This window comes from Heterodontus francisci, chromosome 24 (genome assembly GCF_036365525.1).
Source record: "Heterodontus francisci isolate sHetFra1 chromosome 24, sHetFra1.hap1, whole genome shotgun sequence".
Lineage (NCBI taxonomy): Eukaryota > Metazoa > Chordata > Chondrichthyes > Heterodontiformes > Heterodontidae > Heterodontus > Heterodontus francisci.
The window spans coordinates 52,324,142-52,341,838 of NC_090394.1; the positions used below are offsets into that span (position 1 = coordinate 52,324,142).

The 17,697-nt window shown below is 42.5% G+C and overlaps 1 protein-coding gene across 1 annotated transcript in view; it reads left to right on the forward strand.

The window, feature by feature from the left end:
• Positions 1 to 13,534, forward strand: part of notum2 (notum pectinacetylesterase 2) — an 83,541-nt gene extending 70,007 nt beyond the window's left edge. Inside the window, exons 12-13 of the mRNA XM_068056770.1 lie at positions 2,368 to 2,415; positions 13,231 to 13,534. Coding sequence (XP_067912871.1) covers positions 2,368 to 2,415; positions 13,231 to 13,534 — 352 coding nt within the window. The remainder of the gene's footprint in view (positions 1 to 2,367; positions 2,416 to 13,230) is intronic.
• Positions 13,535 to 17,697: the final 4,163 nt, after the last annotated feature.

Here is a 17,697-nt window from a genome sequence, read left to right on the forward strand (position 1 = left end):
TCTATGACTGACTATAAGTGGGTAAACATTTAAACATATGTTGTGACCTGTGGAGAAGTGGAACTAGAAAAACAGTGCACTCCTCCCATCTCGGTCGTAACACAAGGAATGCACACGCCTGGGACACACCTGTCAGTTAGCGTACCTCCATGGAGAATAATCACAGAGTGCAATCATCCTTGAACACTATTCTTTTCAGGTGGGTACCCTTAGGATCAGGGTCCCACAACTCCAAGGCCAAGGGCAGTTTTCGCCACTGAGAAGGTGCCACATCCTCACTCTCCGCTCCTCCGGCTCCCTCCTGCTCTGTGAATCACCCAGTGCTAAATTCTGACCAACACGATCAACTTCCTGAGGGTGAAAGTATCTGAGTTAGTGTGTGGCAGTGAAAAGGTAAGTTACACAGGGGCTCAAGAGGTTGTGTGCTGCTGGAGGAACCCTTGTGTGGCCTGGTCCTTATTATTCTCCTCCTTTTCATTATCACCTTCATCATTATCATCGTCATCCTTGTCGCAATACACCAGGAAGAATTTTCTTCCCTTCTGTTCTTCATCTTCATTTTCCTCTTTGCCATCATCGCCTGTTCCCACACCCCCTCTCAAATTGTTGTGAAGGATCTGCAGAAAAGAATGGGTGAGTTAGGCCCCTGAGATAAAGGAATGAGGAAGTGGCTGTCTGTCTGTTCCTCAAGTGAAAGACACTCTTTCAAAGCGCTACTAAGTCTCACATCAGACATCTATTACAGCTGTCTGACAGTCTTTTGAAAAAGTATACTATGTACCTGATGCTCCCTCAATCTGCTGCTTAAATCTTCAGTCATTTAAAGTTATTTAATGGCTGCAGTTTAACTTTCCACCTACACCCCTCCCCAGCATGGTATTCCTGTGTTATGTAGGAGTTACAGTCAGCCAATGCTGCAGGGTATTTAAAATAGTTAACCCCATGATTTTATCAGCACTGGCATGGATCAGCAACACAACATTGGGGAAAACAGCCAGGTGGCAGCTCGATGCCTATGTATGCTGTAATTTTGGAGCAAACACTACCAATTGCTATATGAACTCAAATAGTATTTATAGTGAATTATATTTTTTGATGGTTCACTGTTCACAAGGTTGGGTTCTCTCCTCTACAGGCATGAACTCATCAGGGATCTATGGAACATGTAAAAACATTCACGTAGCTCTACATGTTGTGTGAGTGATAGCTTAATCACAAGCACACTGAAAACCTGAACAAGCATGAATGCAGATGACATATTGTGACCTGCTGAGTATTTCCAGCATTTCTTGTTTTTGTTGTGAGAATGACCATGTTTCCCCCCAAAGCGTCTTCCCTGGGAAAAGTTAACTAAAACTTCTTTGAGGAAGAGTGTCTAGAAAAAGTTGGAGTTATTGAAGAACAGAAGAATAGGGGATAGAATTTGTCTCCGGCAGTGGTGCAAAAACGGCTTGTATCGGATCAGCCGCCGGTTATACACAGCACCTGATATTCAGTCCCAAAATGACTGCAATGATCAGCCAATATGTTTTTACCTGGTATTGTTTCTAGGAAGAATGTTAAATAGGAAACTGGAGAGTTCTCTACCCTTCTTCATATATTACTGTGGCACCTGTTATGTCCACTTGAACCACAAAACCAGGCAGATAGGGCCAGTTTAACATTCTCATCTGAAGAAGCTCTCCTTCGACAATGAGGCACTAGTGTTGCTGTGAATTGTCAGCCTAGATTATATGCTCACAATAAAATAAAAGCAAAATACTGCAGATGCTGGAAATCTAAAATAAAAACAAGAAATGCTGAAAATACTCAGCAGGTCTGGCAGCATCTGTGCAGAGAGAAGCAGAGTTAACGTTTCAGGTCTGAAGAAGGGTCTCTGACCTGAAAAGTTAACTCTGCTTCTCTCTGCACAGATGCTGCCAGACCTGCTGAATATTTCCAGCATTTCTTGTTTTTATTTTATACTATATATTATATTATATATTATATGCTCACAAGCCTGATGTAGACATCGACAGAACCCATTAAGTTGACATGAAAGAGTGCAAAGTATTCATTAGAAAAATTAGCAATCTCTTTTTAAGCAGTTATTTGCTGTTGCCAGGACTTGAAAATAATTAGGTTCTCAGTGCTAGAAAACCTTAAAGACATAAGTTAGCACCTTTCTGGGTTTTACAAGATCGCAGTGAAATATAGTGTGGTGGAAATCACTCAATCTGTGTACCATACACATAAATCATTCATTTTAAATGGTCTGTGATCCCTCAGAAAGCAGCCATATTGTTTTAATGTTTTGTAAATGTATGTACTATTCTGATGTTTATTGTATAATAGTTCATTGCATAATTCTAATTATCTCTCTTTTAGAGCTGTTTTTGCCCCAGCGTGTCTATCGCACACCATGATCTCTAAAAGGTAAGGTAATAAAATGTTAAACAAGTTGAAAGATATTACATAAAATATTACTGGATTTATATTCTTCTGTTGAGAATTAGCTCATTAATCCATTTATGGAGGGCCTATATTTCCTCTGCTGGTTCTGTCAGAACACATCTGCACTATATCAGTCATACCCTTCACGATGCTGTTAGACAGGAGATTAGCACTGTGCCGTAGCTATTTTTAAACCATGTTTTATAATAAGCATAACATTTCAGTTAAACTAATCATTGCCTAGTTAAAATGAGGTAACAAATGATGTTAAATGATCTAATCTAAATTGTGCAAAATTACAATGGAATATTCTTAGTTCACTTAGTTGCAAACAAAAATGCTACAAATATTTACTGTTGTTATTGGTTATGGACCTGTAAATTTGAGTTTTGAATATTCTATGCCAACTTGAAACATTTTTATACAGTCTTCAATGATGAACACAAGGTACTTTTTAATACTGAAACTGCTTTTTAGAAAATTGATTCTGTTAATCACAACAACAACTTACATTTATGCAGCACACCTCATAGAGAGCAAAGTTTCTGAGCATTTTAGAAAAGGTGAACACAGAGCAGGAGAGAAAAAGAATTGTAGCCTGTTGGAGAGAAAGGTTTTAAGGAGTCTTTTAGTAATCTGGAATGGAGATGCAAGGGAAAGGGATTTTGGGAGGAGTATGCAGAGGACAAGGACATAGTGGCCAGTGGAGGAGTCAGCAATAACAAGTGAACTGGTGTTGCAGGGATATATAGCTAGAGGAGAATACAGAAGAAGGATGAGGCACAGCCATAAATGAGTTTTAACTTTAGAATTGGCACAGGAAGTCAATGGCAGAAAGCTGGTGGTTGGGGGTTGACTGCCCAATAGGCACCCTGCCCGATTTTAGTTGCCAGTTTTCCACCAAAGCCGAAATTGGAAATGGCCCCCTCCTGTGAAATTCATTAAGGGTGGAAGTTATGGCGTTGAGGGAATTTTTGCGGAAGAAGTTGCAGGCTGTGGCGTTTCAGTCAGATTCTAGTTTATGGGGAGATGTGGTGGAGTCAACAAAGAGATCATTTTAGGAATCGTAACATGAATTAATGAAAGTAACAGACTAGGGCCTCAGCTACAGTGCTAGGGGCAGAGGAGGACAATATGTTAGAGGTGGGAAAAGGCAATCCTGGTGATGTATTAGATGTGAAGAAGGAAACTCAGCTTGAGGTCAAACAGGATGCCAAGGTCTTAAACTCTGGACTAAGCTTTGAGTCGCAGTCGGGGTGGCGGGGGTGGTTAATGAAGGTCAGAGCTGTGCTAAGTGCAATAAGTTCCACTTGAATAAAAACTGCACCTGATCAAATATTTGTGTTAAGTTTACAAAAACTTAAAACTAATTCTCTGAACATCTGTTTCATTTTGCATTTGAACAAGAAATTCTGTTAAATTATGATTTCAACCAAAACTGATAGTTAACATTCAGATTACAATAAAAATAAGGGATTAAATGTTATCAATTTAAAACATACCTAGTAAGTGAACATTAATGTATTTAAACATGTATGATTGCTAAATAATGAAAGAAGTCACCCAACATTGTCCTTTCTCCTTCCTAACGTCACAAAGAATAAAAGTATTCCTTGGCTTTTTGGAACTTACAGTCCGTTATCAATAATGTTTGCAAGAAGCTTTAAACAAGGTGATGGTAATAACCTTGAAAAATATCCAATTCATTTTTGGGGCCAGATTTTATTCTGGCAATGGTCCCGGCAGTGGGCCGGAAGGCAGGGCATGATCCCACCTCGACCCTCCATCGGATCCCCATTGCTATCTCACGGTGGGCAGCCATTTAACTGACTGCTGTCAGGGATGCCATCCTTCTATGGGACGAACTCCCTTCCCCAAAGCTGCCAGCCACCTGAGGGCCGGCAGCTGTGCAGTTCCAGCCGCACCACTGGGAGCGATGGCCACTGCTGGTACAGCAGGAGGCCCTGCAATCCCGAAGGACAGACCCAGGGAGAGATGAGTGAGGTTGGTGTTGGTGGATCATTCAGGAAGGCCCTGGTGACGTATTTGGGGGTGTTAGGGTTGGCAGGGTGGGGGCGTCTTCCCAGGGGGGTGGCAACCCTCACCGCCAGGGGGAGGCCCTCCGGGGCGCTGGAATTCCCCCAAAGGAGGGCCCCCTTGACCCCGCTAGGAGCTTCATCTGGTGGCGCCTCCCTGTGGCAGTGGGCCTCTCCGCCTTCAAAAGAATTGAAGTGGAGGTAGGAAGAGACCCTTGTGGCCATTAATTGGCCACTTAAGGGCCTCAATTGGCCTGGGGCAGGAACTTGTCCACCGTGGACAAAATGGCCCAGGCATCGTTGGGAATAGCACCCCTGCCATTTTGTTTGTCCCTCCACCTCTGTGCCTGTCTGCAAGGGCAGCACAAAATCCTGCCCATGATCACCACGATCGACACATTTAGGCGTATTTTACAACCTAGTCCTGCAATCGCCTGAAAGACTCTTATTCAAAGTTGTCTCATTCATGATGTACACATTTTTAGACAATGTAATTTGTATTGTCTCAACATTCCTCACCATATAATCATCCTCATTAAAATCACACGGTCACACAGACACAAGTTTCACCACATGAATGACAGCAAACAGTGGCTATGACAGTACTGATTCCATTCCACTCCAATTTAACAATGTTTAAAATTAATACAAATTCAGAAACAAATAAAATGAGGCAAAGGGCTGAACTTTACCTCCCAAAAAATCGGGTGGGTTGGGGTCGTGTCAGAAGATAAAATGCAAGAAATCTGAAACAGGAACCAACCTACCTTGAACCCGCCTACTTTCAGTATTAACGGAAGTGGGATGAGGGCTGGCGACCAACCCACTCATGGAAGCAGATTGGTCATTTATATATTATAATGAGGCTACGTGCCTTAATTTTAAGTGATTCTAATTATAACCATAGGTGGCTGGGTTTCCTGTGCCTCGGGAACCTCGGCAGCTTAAAGAAGGCGAAATGGGGCTGAATCCATGATGTAAGCACATCTACAGCACTATTTGTAGGTCAGGAGCAGTCCTTAGGCCCAACAAACCACCTACTAAACCACACAACTGCATGATGCCAGCTCTCCCCGATTACCATCAGACGCCCCCCCCCCCCCACCCCCACGCGATAAGGAACCCCCGGACCATCGTGGAAACCCCATGATGAGGATTCCCCCTCAACTGTGACCACCCTGCAATCAGAACCCTGCCCTCTCCATAATTTCTCTCTCACTCCCTCAATACACCTACCTGCTCTTGCAGGCTTCGGTGCTGTGAAGAATTCTTACCACTGGAAAAGCCTGTAAATCAAGCTGCCTCTTGGCGGGAACCCCACTTAAAGGAGTCCTGCATATAATTCTGCTGGACATTTAGAAAACCTGTTCTGCTGGGTTTCCCAACGTCTCAACAGTTCCCCTCCACCCCCCCAAAGATCTTGCTCCCAGGTTGAAATCCAGGCCTAAATCTGAAATTACATTGCCTCATTTGCTTTGATACAAAGCAATTTTTCAGGTGCCTACCAATGCAAAAGCTGCAATATAATTTGGGTGCCTGATTCCTGAGTATACAGTTTGAACTGTTTGGTTGGAGTATAAATCCAGTCTGGTATAAAGGCAGATTTGACACAGGAAGTCTTTAGGTTCTCCTGGTCACTAACGAAAGGTCATCAACCTGATGAAAATGACATGTTCAATCCACCTACTGCCCGCCTTCCACCTCGGTGCCCCGTATGGAGCGACCTTCCTGAGCAAAATCTACTAGCAGACATCCTTTGGATGAAGGAATAGGAAACACAGGAAGTCACTAACAAGTTCCTTGTGACAAAACCCATCTGTCGAATGGTGGGCTTTGAACTACCACGGCGAAAGTGGTCCTTGCTGAACAGGTTCAGGATAAGCCAACCTCCACAGCTGGGGCCTCAGTACAAACCACTTTATTTGTGGAGAGACACAAATAATGCTGCACATTACCAAGGAGTGTCCCCTCTACAGACAAAATGGCAAATTAATCAACTTAAATTCAGAAAATGAGGAGGCTATCGCTTGGTGCTGGGGATTTGCATTCACTAAATAATAATAATAATTATCAAATTGAAACGTTGGGCCAGATTTTTTTCCGGCGGCGGGCCAGAAGGTGGAGTGAGACTCCGCCTCAGCCCTCTATTGGACCCTCGTTGCTATCTCATGGTGGGCAGCCAATTAACTAACTGCCTGCCATCGGGGATGCCAGTTGGAAGGCCGGCAGCACCACCAGGAGCAGTGGCCACTGCCAGTACTGGAGGAGGCCCTGCAGCAATGAAGATTGGAGGAGACCCCGAGACAAGTGAGTGTGGTTCCCAGCAGATGACCATCGCCATTGGAGGAGCCCTCTGGGGGTCCTGGATTGCCCCCAAAGGAGGGACCCCGTTAGGAGGCCGCCCGACTTTACCTGGTGGCATCTCCCTGCAGTGGTGGGCTCCTCCATCCTCCATAAAATTGGAGTGGAGGTGGTAAGAGGCCCTATAGTGGCCTTTAATTGGCCTCGGCCTTCGCCACCCCGGACAAAATGGCAGGGGATCGTGCAATGTCAGGATCGCTATGCCTTGCCATTTTGTTTGCCCCTGCCAGTCTCCAAGGGCAGCATAAAATCCTGTCCATTAACTCTCTCAACTCTGTTTTTCTCTCCTTCGAATGCGACCTGACCTGTTAAGTATTTCCAAAATTTTCTGTGGTGTTGGCTATCCTTTGCACTCAACAGATACCAATCTCATGTCAGTAGTGTGATGTTACTACAAACTTAGAAGTTGCAAAACATTACAAATTTGAATTTCAATCTCAACTACGAGATACTGAGAAAATAACAGCATAGCTCATATATAATTTTATATATAATTTTTATGCAGTTCATTAAGTTGCATGCCATTGGAAGACATGCACATCAACAATTTTATAATGAACAAAGCATTCTCCAAAAAAGTGATTTTTACCTTCTTAATGTTTCATTCCCAGATTACACACCATTGATTCCAACTGAAGTCACAAAAACAAGTTTTCTGAATGTTGTAACATTCATTATTATAACTTAAAACATAGAGCAATGGTGAAATGTCAGGACAACAACCAGCAACTTAAGCTCTTTCTCTTTTGTAACAATAATGATTGCGTCTTCTTTGCCTAAGAGAATCTGACAAATCATGATTTTTACATTTTCTGACAGCTGTGAAATAGATATCACTGCTGACAAATGCTTGCTGATTAAAACCTGTGCCAAATAGTTAAATAGAAGGGGTCAGAAAATCCTTGGAATGTGATCCCAGTAGTTATGCCAGCAACCTTCCCACTGGTACCCTCCAGCAATGATGCCATCAGAGTTTGTGGGGTCAATGCGCGAGCCCTCATTAGCATGGCACAGTCGGGCACAAGCATCACTAAGAGTACATTTCCACTGCCGTCTACCCCATGTGAGCAGAAACTCCGGCACACAGCTGACATGAGGGGAGGGGGTTGTCCAGCCCCTATCTCTTGAATGTCTGCCATGTGCTCCTTATATAAGGTGGCAGATCAACAGCACAACAAAACTTGCATTTATATAGCAACTTTAACATACAAAAACCTCCCATGACATTTCACAGAGTCATAATTTTAAAAATGAATATTGAAGAAAATAACTCATATTGAGGGGGGGGGGGGGGGGGCGACCACAAGCTTGATGCAAGAGGTGGGTTTTCAGGAGGGTCTTGAAAGAGGACAGAGACGTGAAGATGTAGAGTTGTCCAGGAAAGAGATTCCAGGGCATGGGGCTTGGCAGCAGAAGGCAGAGCCATCAATGGTGAGGCAAGGGGCCATAGTCAGAGGAACGGAGAGTTTGGGGGGTATGTTTGTAGGGCAATTGGAGGCTGCAAAGATGGGGAGTGGTGAGGCCATGAAAGGATTCAAACAGTAAGATGAAAATGTTAAATTTGAGGCCTTGGGGGACCAGGAGTCAACATAGGTCAGCGAGCACAGGGATGATGGATGAGCGGGACAGTGCAGAATACAATACATGCAGCAGCGTTTTGAATGAGCTGGCATTTATGGAACATGGAAGGATGGCAGTCTGGCCAGGAAAGTGTTGGAATTGTGGATGCAGAGGTGACAGGAATGGATCAGGGTCTCAGTTGCAGATAGTCTGTGATAGTGCCAAAGGTGGGTGATATTATAGAGGTGGGAATAGACAGTCTTTGTGGTGGAGGTTGCTAGAATGGTTGATGGAGATGAATATAATGCCTAGGCGGTTACATTTTTAAAAACATGTTATTTTTCTTAGGGCTACTTCCCTGGCCCACTGGTATTGTTCACATTCACCCTTGTGACTGGATTCTGACTGAGCCAGTGAAGTGCGAACTCTAAGCATTCGCAGTCTATGTCCCTGGCTCTGCTCCTGACAATATTTGCCTTGTAATTTGTGGGAGGAGGTTCAGACTTTACAAGGCAAGTCAGAAACTCCTAGAAATGGTGATGCCTTGGTATCTGCGAGTTTCAATTTGTGTCCTGCCAAAGACCAACAAAAGTAAACACTGCAGTAAGGTTCATTGGAGCCAAAATTCCATTTCAAGTTTGTCTTCAGTTTTAACTAATTATATCAAACATTCACCTCTTATATTTTTGTAATGCATACCAATTTCATGATTCTAAAACCAAAATGCAGCCATAGTTATGATCATTGTACTGTGGAGCACGCTTGGTTTACTTCACTGGAATTCACAGAAAAAACAGCTCGTTTTATGCACACTTGGATTAACATAGGCCCAGAGGACATAAGAACAACAAGTAGGCCATTAAGCCCCTCAAGCCTGTTCCCCAATTCAATGAGATCATGGCTGATCTGTGACCTAATTCATATATCTGTCTTTGCCCCATATTCCAGAAATCAAACAATCCTCAGATTTAAAAGTAACAATTCACCCAGCATCAAAAGCCATTCATTGAAGAGAGTTCCAAACTTCTGCCACCCTTTGTGTGTGTGTTTCCTAAATTCACTCCTGAAAGGCCTAGCTATGGGCAGGATTTTACACTGCCCTTGGAGACAGGAGTGGAGGTAGGGGGGGGGGGGGGTGGGGGGTGGGGGGCGGGCATGCAAAATGGCAAGGGGTGGCATGCTGACGTTGTCCTGTCCCCTGCCATTTTGTCGGGGGTAGGAATTCTGAGGACGGCCTTCCTGCCCCAGGCCAATTGAGGCGCTTAAATGGCCATTGGTAGTCTCCCACCTCCACTCTGATTTTATGGAAGATGGAGGGGCCTGCCATCATGTGGAGGCACTAGCAGGTAAGACCTGGCAATCTCCTAGTGCACTTGGGTGAGGTCACTCCTTTGGGGGCAATCGATGGCCCCCAGAGACCCTCCCAGTAGCAGTGGCTGGCCCCCTGGCAAGAACCCCCCACCCCATCACCCCCACTCTGTCACCGGCCTGACTGGCCCTGGCAAACTGACCCCATTTACCTGCGTCACGGGTCTCCTCCACCTTCGGCACTGCAGGCCTCCTGCATTACTGACAGTGGCCACCACTCCCAGTGGAGCTGCCAGTACTCTGATTGTCCAGCGGCATTGGAGGCAGGAGCTTGTCCCTTAAAGGGACAGTGCCCCCCCCCCCCCCCCCCATGGCGGACAGATAATTCATTGACCACCATGAAATTGCAATGGGGATCCAACAGAGAGTCGAGGCAGAGTCTCCCCCTCACCCCCCACACACCTTCCGGCCCACTGCTGAGACCCCAGTCACCAGGATAAAATCCCAACCATATGTTTCCCCAGTCCTAGATTCCCCAACCAGTGGGATAGTTTCTATCTTCTTAACTGTTCCCCTTATTTTTGAAAATTTTGATCAAATTACCCTTCAAACGTCTAAATTCCAGTAAATAATACCTTGGTTTGTGTAATCGCTCATTATTTAACCCTTGGAGTTCAGGAATCATTCTGGTAAATCTACACGGCACTCCTTGTTCAGTCAGTTTATCCTTCTTAATGTATGGTGCCCAGAACTGAACACAGTACTCCAGCTGTGGTCTATCCAGGGCTTCATATTGCAGTAGCATGACTTCTAATCCCTTGTATTCTAATCCTCTAGATATAAAGGCCAGCATTCCATTAGCCTTTTTGGCTCTGTTTTTGTACCTGGCTGTGACAATTTAGTGATCAATGTACATGAACACCTAAGTCTCTTTGGACCTCCATTCCTTCTAGCTTTTAACCATTTAGAAAATACTTTGATCTCACCTTAAGTCCAAAGTAATATGGACATTTGCCACAGGTTTTTCCATTCACTTAATCTATTAATATTGCTTTGCAATTTTATGTTTCCATCTACACTTGCTTATAATGTTGCCTATATTTGTGTCATTGTCAAATTTGGATATGTGGTTTTCTAACCAGTCATCGAAGTTGTTAATAAATACAGTGAATAGTTGAGGCCCCAAAACAATGGAACACCACTAGTCATAGCCTGCTGATCAGAGTACCTGACAATTATTGCTATCCTCTATCTCCTGCCATACAGCCAATCTCCTAACCAGGACTATAATTTTCCCTCAATTAATTATAAATTCTAGTAATTTATCAATAGCAGATGTTAGACTAACTAGTCTATAATCCCCTGGTTTTCTCACCCTCTTTTCTTAAATAACAGAATGGCATGTGCAATTTTCCAATCTAAAGAAACTGTTCCTGAATCATGAGAACTTTGGAAGATCATAGTTAGTGCAATGGTAATGTTCTCAGCTGCTTCCTTTAAAACCCTGGAATGGAAACCATCTGATTCAGAGGGTTGATCACTCGAGTGCCATTATTTTCTTTATTACTGCTACTGCATATGTTAATTGTGGTGAGTCCCCTTTCCTGATTCAAAATTAGTTTCTTTGGGATGGCTGGCATGCAAACTTCTTCCTCCTCTGTGAATACTAAAATGTCTGCCATTTCCTTATTTTCATCTATAATACCATTATCTGTTTTTAAGGGGCCGACATTGCCCTTAACCATCCACCTTTTCCTAATATAATTGTAAAAGTTTTTGTGCTGATTTTCATATCACTTGCAAGTTTCTTTTCATACTCTCTTTATACTCTGTGTGGCAACTTTGGAAACCTATGGTGGTTGATAAAACAGCTTCTAGCATCAGGATGTGGTCACACACATGTTTGTTCTTATGATTCCCTGTACAGTCTTATCTGCTTATTCGACATGGGAAGCTGTCCATGTTTCCTTTTTAGGGTGATTTAGTTTGTATGCATCCTCCTTTGCTAGTGGGCATTATCAATTTTCTCGTACCCTTATAGCCCATTTGCATCTGTGTTTCTGGCGGTCTACTGACAGGCATAGGTCCACCTGTGCCCGACAAATTAGTGATGGATTCATCACTTAAAGGGTTAAATTATGAGGACAGGCTGCATAGGTTTGCATAGATCGTAGAGAAAATGGAGAGAGGCTGTTTCCTCTGGTGGTGGTCACAATCCTAGGAAGCACTTTTCACACAAAGGGTAGTGGAAACGTGGAACTTTCTTCCCCCAGTCAGCTGTTGATTGAAAATTTTAAGGCTAAGACAGAAATTTTTTTAGCAGGTAAGGGTATCATGAGCTATGGATTAAAGATGGGCAGATGGAGTTGAGGAACAGATTAGCCATGCTATAAATGCTTGGAGGGCTGAATGGCCTACTGCTGTTCCTAATGTTCCTATGGATGTGTGTCTGGCTTTTGGTGGCCAATTGCTTTGCTGTTCCTTGGCTGTCTTGTGATAAGCACGTGACCAATTCACTGATGGTCTAATAATGAGGGTCTCTGACAGATTCCTTGTTTGCACAACAGTAATTTTTAAATTGGAGTGTTAGATTTAGACGATCAAAATCTTTGACTCTTAAATTTACATTTTCAGCCAAATGTTAATCAGACATATTTCAGCTCTGCTATCAGGAATATCCTCAACAATTTCAAAACTCCTTGTAAAAATGGAATTGGGTGCACACTTTGAAAATAAGAGTTTCTTTGATGCATACAATAGTACTTCATATTGTACAGAAGCATCATGGTTAGACCTCTATTTGCGAGGATGGGTACTGGACTAAATTGCAAACTCAATAGTTCAGGTTAATTTATGAAACAACAAATTTGTTCTCGTTTATCACCAGTCATTTTGATGGAGGGATTTATCTATGTCCAGCTATTTTCAGATCTGTAATGACCTCTTACAGTGATCTCTTGGTGATATAATTTCCATGGGGTTCTCCCAATCTTCTGCCGTAACATGGTTGAAAGATTGGTGGAAACACTGGACAAATGACCATTTACGTCATTTCTCTACGATTTTCGCTGAAGTTACCGAAGATGATTGGGAGAACGTCTATGGAAATTGCAAGCATTAGCATACTCATCCACACTGTTCTTTTAAATCAAGTAAGGGGAGCATAAACTCACAATCCACTGTTGACTATTATTCCAAGAATAATAGAATCACCTTACACATAAGGTCACAAAAAACTGCTGTATTGTAAATTAGATTGGTTCTATTTTCAAACTGCTTTAAATTTTACAGTTGGATTCAGATTTACATAGTAAACAAAAAAAAACTAATTTTTCAGAATGGGTGCACACAAACAGCAGAGCCATTGAACCAATGGTATATTGAAGTTGAGAGTTTAGTAGAAACTTTCAAGATAGTTTTATTTGCCACTTTAATAAAATATTTAAAGCCACAACGCCAAGCAGGACTTTGTATATCTAATTACTGTAACAATTTGCATTTGTATAATGGTTCTTCAATATTGTTGTTTTAGCAACTGGCTGGATTTTCAGGTGAGGGGGACTTCCTTGAACAGGGCACTACAGTGCTGGGACCGAAGTCTTCAGGAGAACAAGAGTTCGCGACCTCCTGTGAGAAATTGCTCCTTCCATTTAATTGATCAGTGTCGGCTGCCACATTGTAACCCCACTTGCCCAGCTCTTCGTGATCAGGTCACAGGTCAGGAAGTTAACATGATTCAACTCCTGATGAACATGGGTTTTGATGTTCAAAGAATAGCACAGCAGCTTGGAATGGAACCCAGCCACCTGCTGGGGATGCTTAGTAATGGAGGTTAAAGTCTTAAAACTAATTTTAGTTGCTCAGAAATACATATTTTCCTTTGTGTGATAATATTTACAGTGAAAAACATGGATTTTAGTCACAGCATTGCTTGGTAAACAAAGCTGGAATTTTGAATTAGCATGCCCAATTATTCAGAATGTATTCCAGTTTAACATAACTATATATTTCTAACCCGGCATTGCTCAAAGCATGGTTCAACTCCTTTACTGCCAACACTGTTGGGAAAGTGATGGGTTTCATTTGTACCTCACATTTCCGTAAAATGTATTCTTCACTTTTGTTAAAGTGGCGCACTGTTTAGCAGCGCAGCCTCGCAGCTCCCGCGACCCGCGTTCGGTTCAGGGTACTTCCTGTGCGGAGTTTGCAAGTTCTCCCTGTGACCGCATGGGTTTCTGCCGTGTTTCCTCCCACAGCCAAAGACTTGCAGGTTGATAGGTAAACTGGCCATTGTAAATTGCCCCTAGTGTAAGTAGGTGGTAGGAGAATGGTGGGGATGTAGTAGGGAATATGGGATTAATGTAGGATTAGTGTGAATAGGTGGTTGTTGGTCAGCACAGACTCGGTGGGCCGAAGGGCCTGTTTCAGTGTTGTCTCTTTCTATGACTCTATATATTTAAAGAGTATTTGGTTTTGATCATTTCGAATCTAGAACTTTAGTAAAGTAATACATAAATTACTGGGAATGTGAATGAGTAATGTGAAACCACGTTAGTTCTATTAACAATTTAAACAAGTCTGCTTGTTACCAGCAGTAAAGGGGTTAAACGACAGATCCATTGTTATCACATTTATTTCCATCTATTTTGTTGCTGCTGTTTGTGTTTCGATTCAAGGAAAAGGACAATTCCAATTGGTTGTTTACAATAAAACTGGTTTGCTTTTTCTAAAGAGCAGTTAGGACAGTAATATATCAAAACATACTTATCGGTTGAAAAATTATGATGGTTTTGATACCACGTATACGTTGGCCAAAAGTTTGTGGATATCGGGGATTCTCAAAATCAGTTTACATTCGGAGTGTTAAGGCGTACATTGAGAACAGACTTAATCCTCTTTGTTCAACACTCCAAATAAATACAAGTTCAATAAAAAAGGGGATTTATCTTCTGTGTGTAAAATTAGTGAATGATTCTTTGACTAAACTGCTGTAAGCCAGTAATAATTTTCTCTAACTTTACACATGGGGGGAAAATGTACTCCAGTGAAAATTTAAATGCAAAATCAGTGGTTGAATAAGAATCAAATAAACCTCTGATGCTTTCCAAAAATGTCATGATTTTTTTCTGAATTAAGGATATTAACTTGATATTAAAAAACCCAAGGGCTAGCTGTTTAACCTATTAGTAGTATCCTTCTGCATTTGCGTACTACTTGTGGCTGCTCTTTAACTTATCATTGTAGTAGAGTAAATAAGAATTAAATTCTGTAGAAAGTAACTTGGGGCAATAACTCTGAATAATGAGAATATGGCTGGCAAGATGAGGAAATGTTACATAAAAACCAAATGATTATGAAAAATACTATGTACTGATTACATCTAAACTAATAACTTATATTTTGCATTAACATACACATACTATTACCAATAAGTTATGCTACTTACAAACATTTACATGTATGATTCACTTATTTTTCTGGCTTTCTTTGACCATAATCAGATGAAGCTATTTGCAACGAGATATATTCACTTAATTCATTGTGACTACCTGAGCTGTTACTTGTAATATCATTTCAAATAAAATTACTACAGCTAGGAATGATTTTTGGAGTGATTTTAGATGTTTTATTTTGAGTCTGGATATGCTTTGCTTGTCTATGGAAATGTGAGACCAGCAGAAGACTTTGGCTTTGCAACAATGAAAAGGCAGGTATGTCATGACCGTTGTATGCCATTATCATGGAGGAGTAGGAGAACATAGAGGGAAGGAAAGTGAGGCAACATTTGAGGAGAATTAACCCCACAAGATATTACTCCCACCCCAAAATGAATATACAGTCAAAACAGTGAGGAAATGCTTACCAGAAGAGTGTTCTTCTTCAAAGGTGTAATATTGGCGTTACAGCCAGGTGGTAAGGGATGTGGGTGGCTCCCACTGTTCAATTCCAAACTGACAGCATCAAGTGTGTTATGTTATTAGGGGTTGACCCCTTTGTGTTCTATTTGTCAAATAAACAGACAGCAACAGGTTTTTTTGTAGGTTTAAAGCAGAAAGTTAATTATTTGTTGAGCAATATTCATTCCCGAAATGGTCGCAACTGCACCCACAGACACTTTCACTTGCACACACACACCCAAGAAGAGATAGATACAGAGTAAAAATGGTTAGTGGTTTGAAGTGAGGTAGGTTTTTGGGGTTCACTGTAAACCTGCTGAATCTTCTTGGAGGTCAATTTCTCCTTTAAAGTTGCAGGCCTTTTTTTGTAGATTTCTCTGGTAGCTGAGACTTGAATGTAGAGGTAGTTTCCTGCTTTACAAGTTGAAGTGTTAAACTCACAGCAGGGCACCTTCGTTGGCTTTTGCTGGATTTCTCCCAGCTCTCAGTTGGATAGGCTTTTGTGATGTTTGTTCTGATTTCTCTCTCTCTTTCTCCAGAGAGTTACTTTTTAAGGTCAAAATCTCTCACATTTTGCCTCTGTTGGGAGACACAGATCCCCCTTCCTGTGGTGACTGACAATGGACGAGGATGTGGCTACTTCACACCTTCTTTGTTTCAGAAGAACCCATTCAATTCAAAAATGTTTCTTGATGGGTTCAGGATGGGTATAATTGACATCTATTAGTTTGGAATGTATCCTTTTGTTCTTACCAGACAGTAAAACAGCTTGAATATACAGTTTAACCTTCAACGGCCACTTTGCAGGATATTATCCACTTTTTAAAGGAAAAGTCAATTTTTATAACTCTTCGATTTGGGTTCTGTATTTCAATTACTGCACATCACGTGAGCGTGACAGGGGAACTGTGCCAGGTCTGGTATAAGGATCTGTGGTCATGATCATCTGCCCTCATTGCACTGTTCATGGCTGTGAAGATGATGATCACACTCAATTTTTATAGCACAGGCTTATTTCTGGCAATGATGGGAGATCTCAATAACATCAGCCAGAGTACTGTACGGACATGTAATCATCAGGTGGCAGATGCACTTTACAGAACAGCTAGGGAATCTAACAAGCTTTGTGTGAGGAGGTGGCACAGAGGAAGCCCTTATAAAGCAGCAGGTCCTGCCTTTAAAGCTGGACTGCTCTTAAAATAGAACTTGCAGGCAGCAATCTGAAGACATTGCTCCAGTATGAGCCCGGTAAGATTGAGAGTCTCAAACTTTTCAGAGCTTTTTTTTAAATATAATGTCAATGCTCTTGTAACAAATTAGGCACAGAGAGATGGAATAGTGTGAGCGGGTTGCAAGAGATGAACCAATACAGTAGCCAGGATCATATTGAAGAAGGTGGTGTGAATGGCACCTCCATAACTCCTAGGACTCCCATCCAGTGAAGGAAGATGTTTACTGATCTCACAAGTTCAGCAATGGTATGTTTAATGAAAGCAAGCTGCAAATCATCTATATTTTAAACTCTACAAACCAACTTGCATTTTTATAGTGCCTTTAATGTAGCAAAACATTCCAAGGTGCTTCACAAGAAACCAAATTTGATACCAAGCCACATAAAGAGATATTGGCCATAATTTTACACCCCCCCCCCCCCCCCCCACCCCCACACACACCAAAGAGCAGGCTGGCGGCGGGAGGAGGGGCATAAAATGGAGTGGAGGCTCGATGGACCCTTCCTGACCTGCTCCTGACTTGGCAGCCATTTTACACGAGGCAGAGGCAAGAAACAGCCGGCCAGGCCAATCAAGGCTCTTAAGTGGCCAATTAATGGCCACTTAAGGGCTTCCGCCTGCCGCCATGGGGATTTTACGGTTAGCAGGTGGGTGGCTGATGCCTCAGAAAAGCCGCCTGATAAAAGTAGGCGGCATTCTGAAGGCCTGGGGAGGGGTGGCCCTCCTGATCGGGCACCATGTGCCCGACGGAGGGCTACCCCCAATTGACCCCACCTTGCCTTGTCGGGGCCTGACCGATCACCCCTGGCGAGGCCCCAAAAACTTATCCATTCTCCAGGGCTTCCTGACATCTTCAGTCTTCAGCTGGGT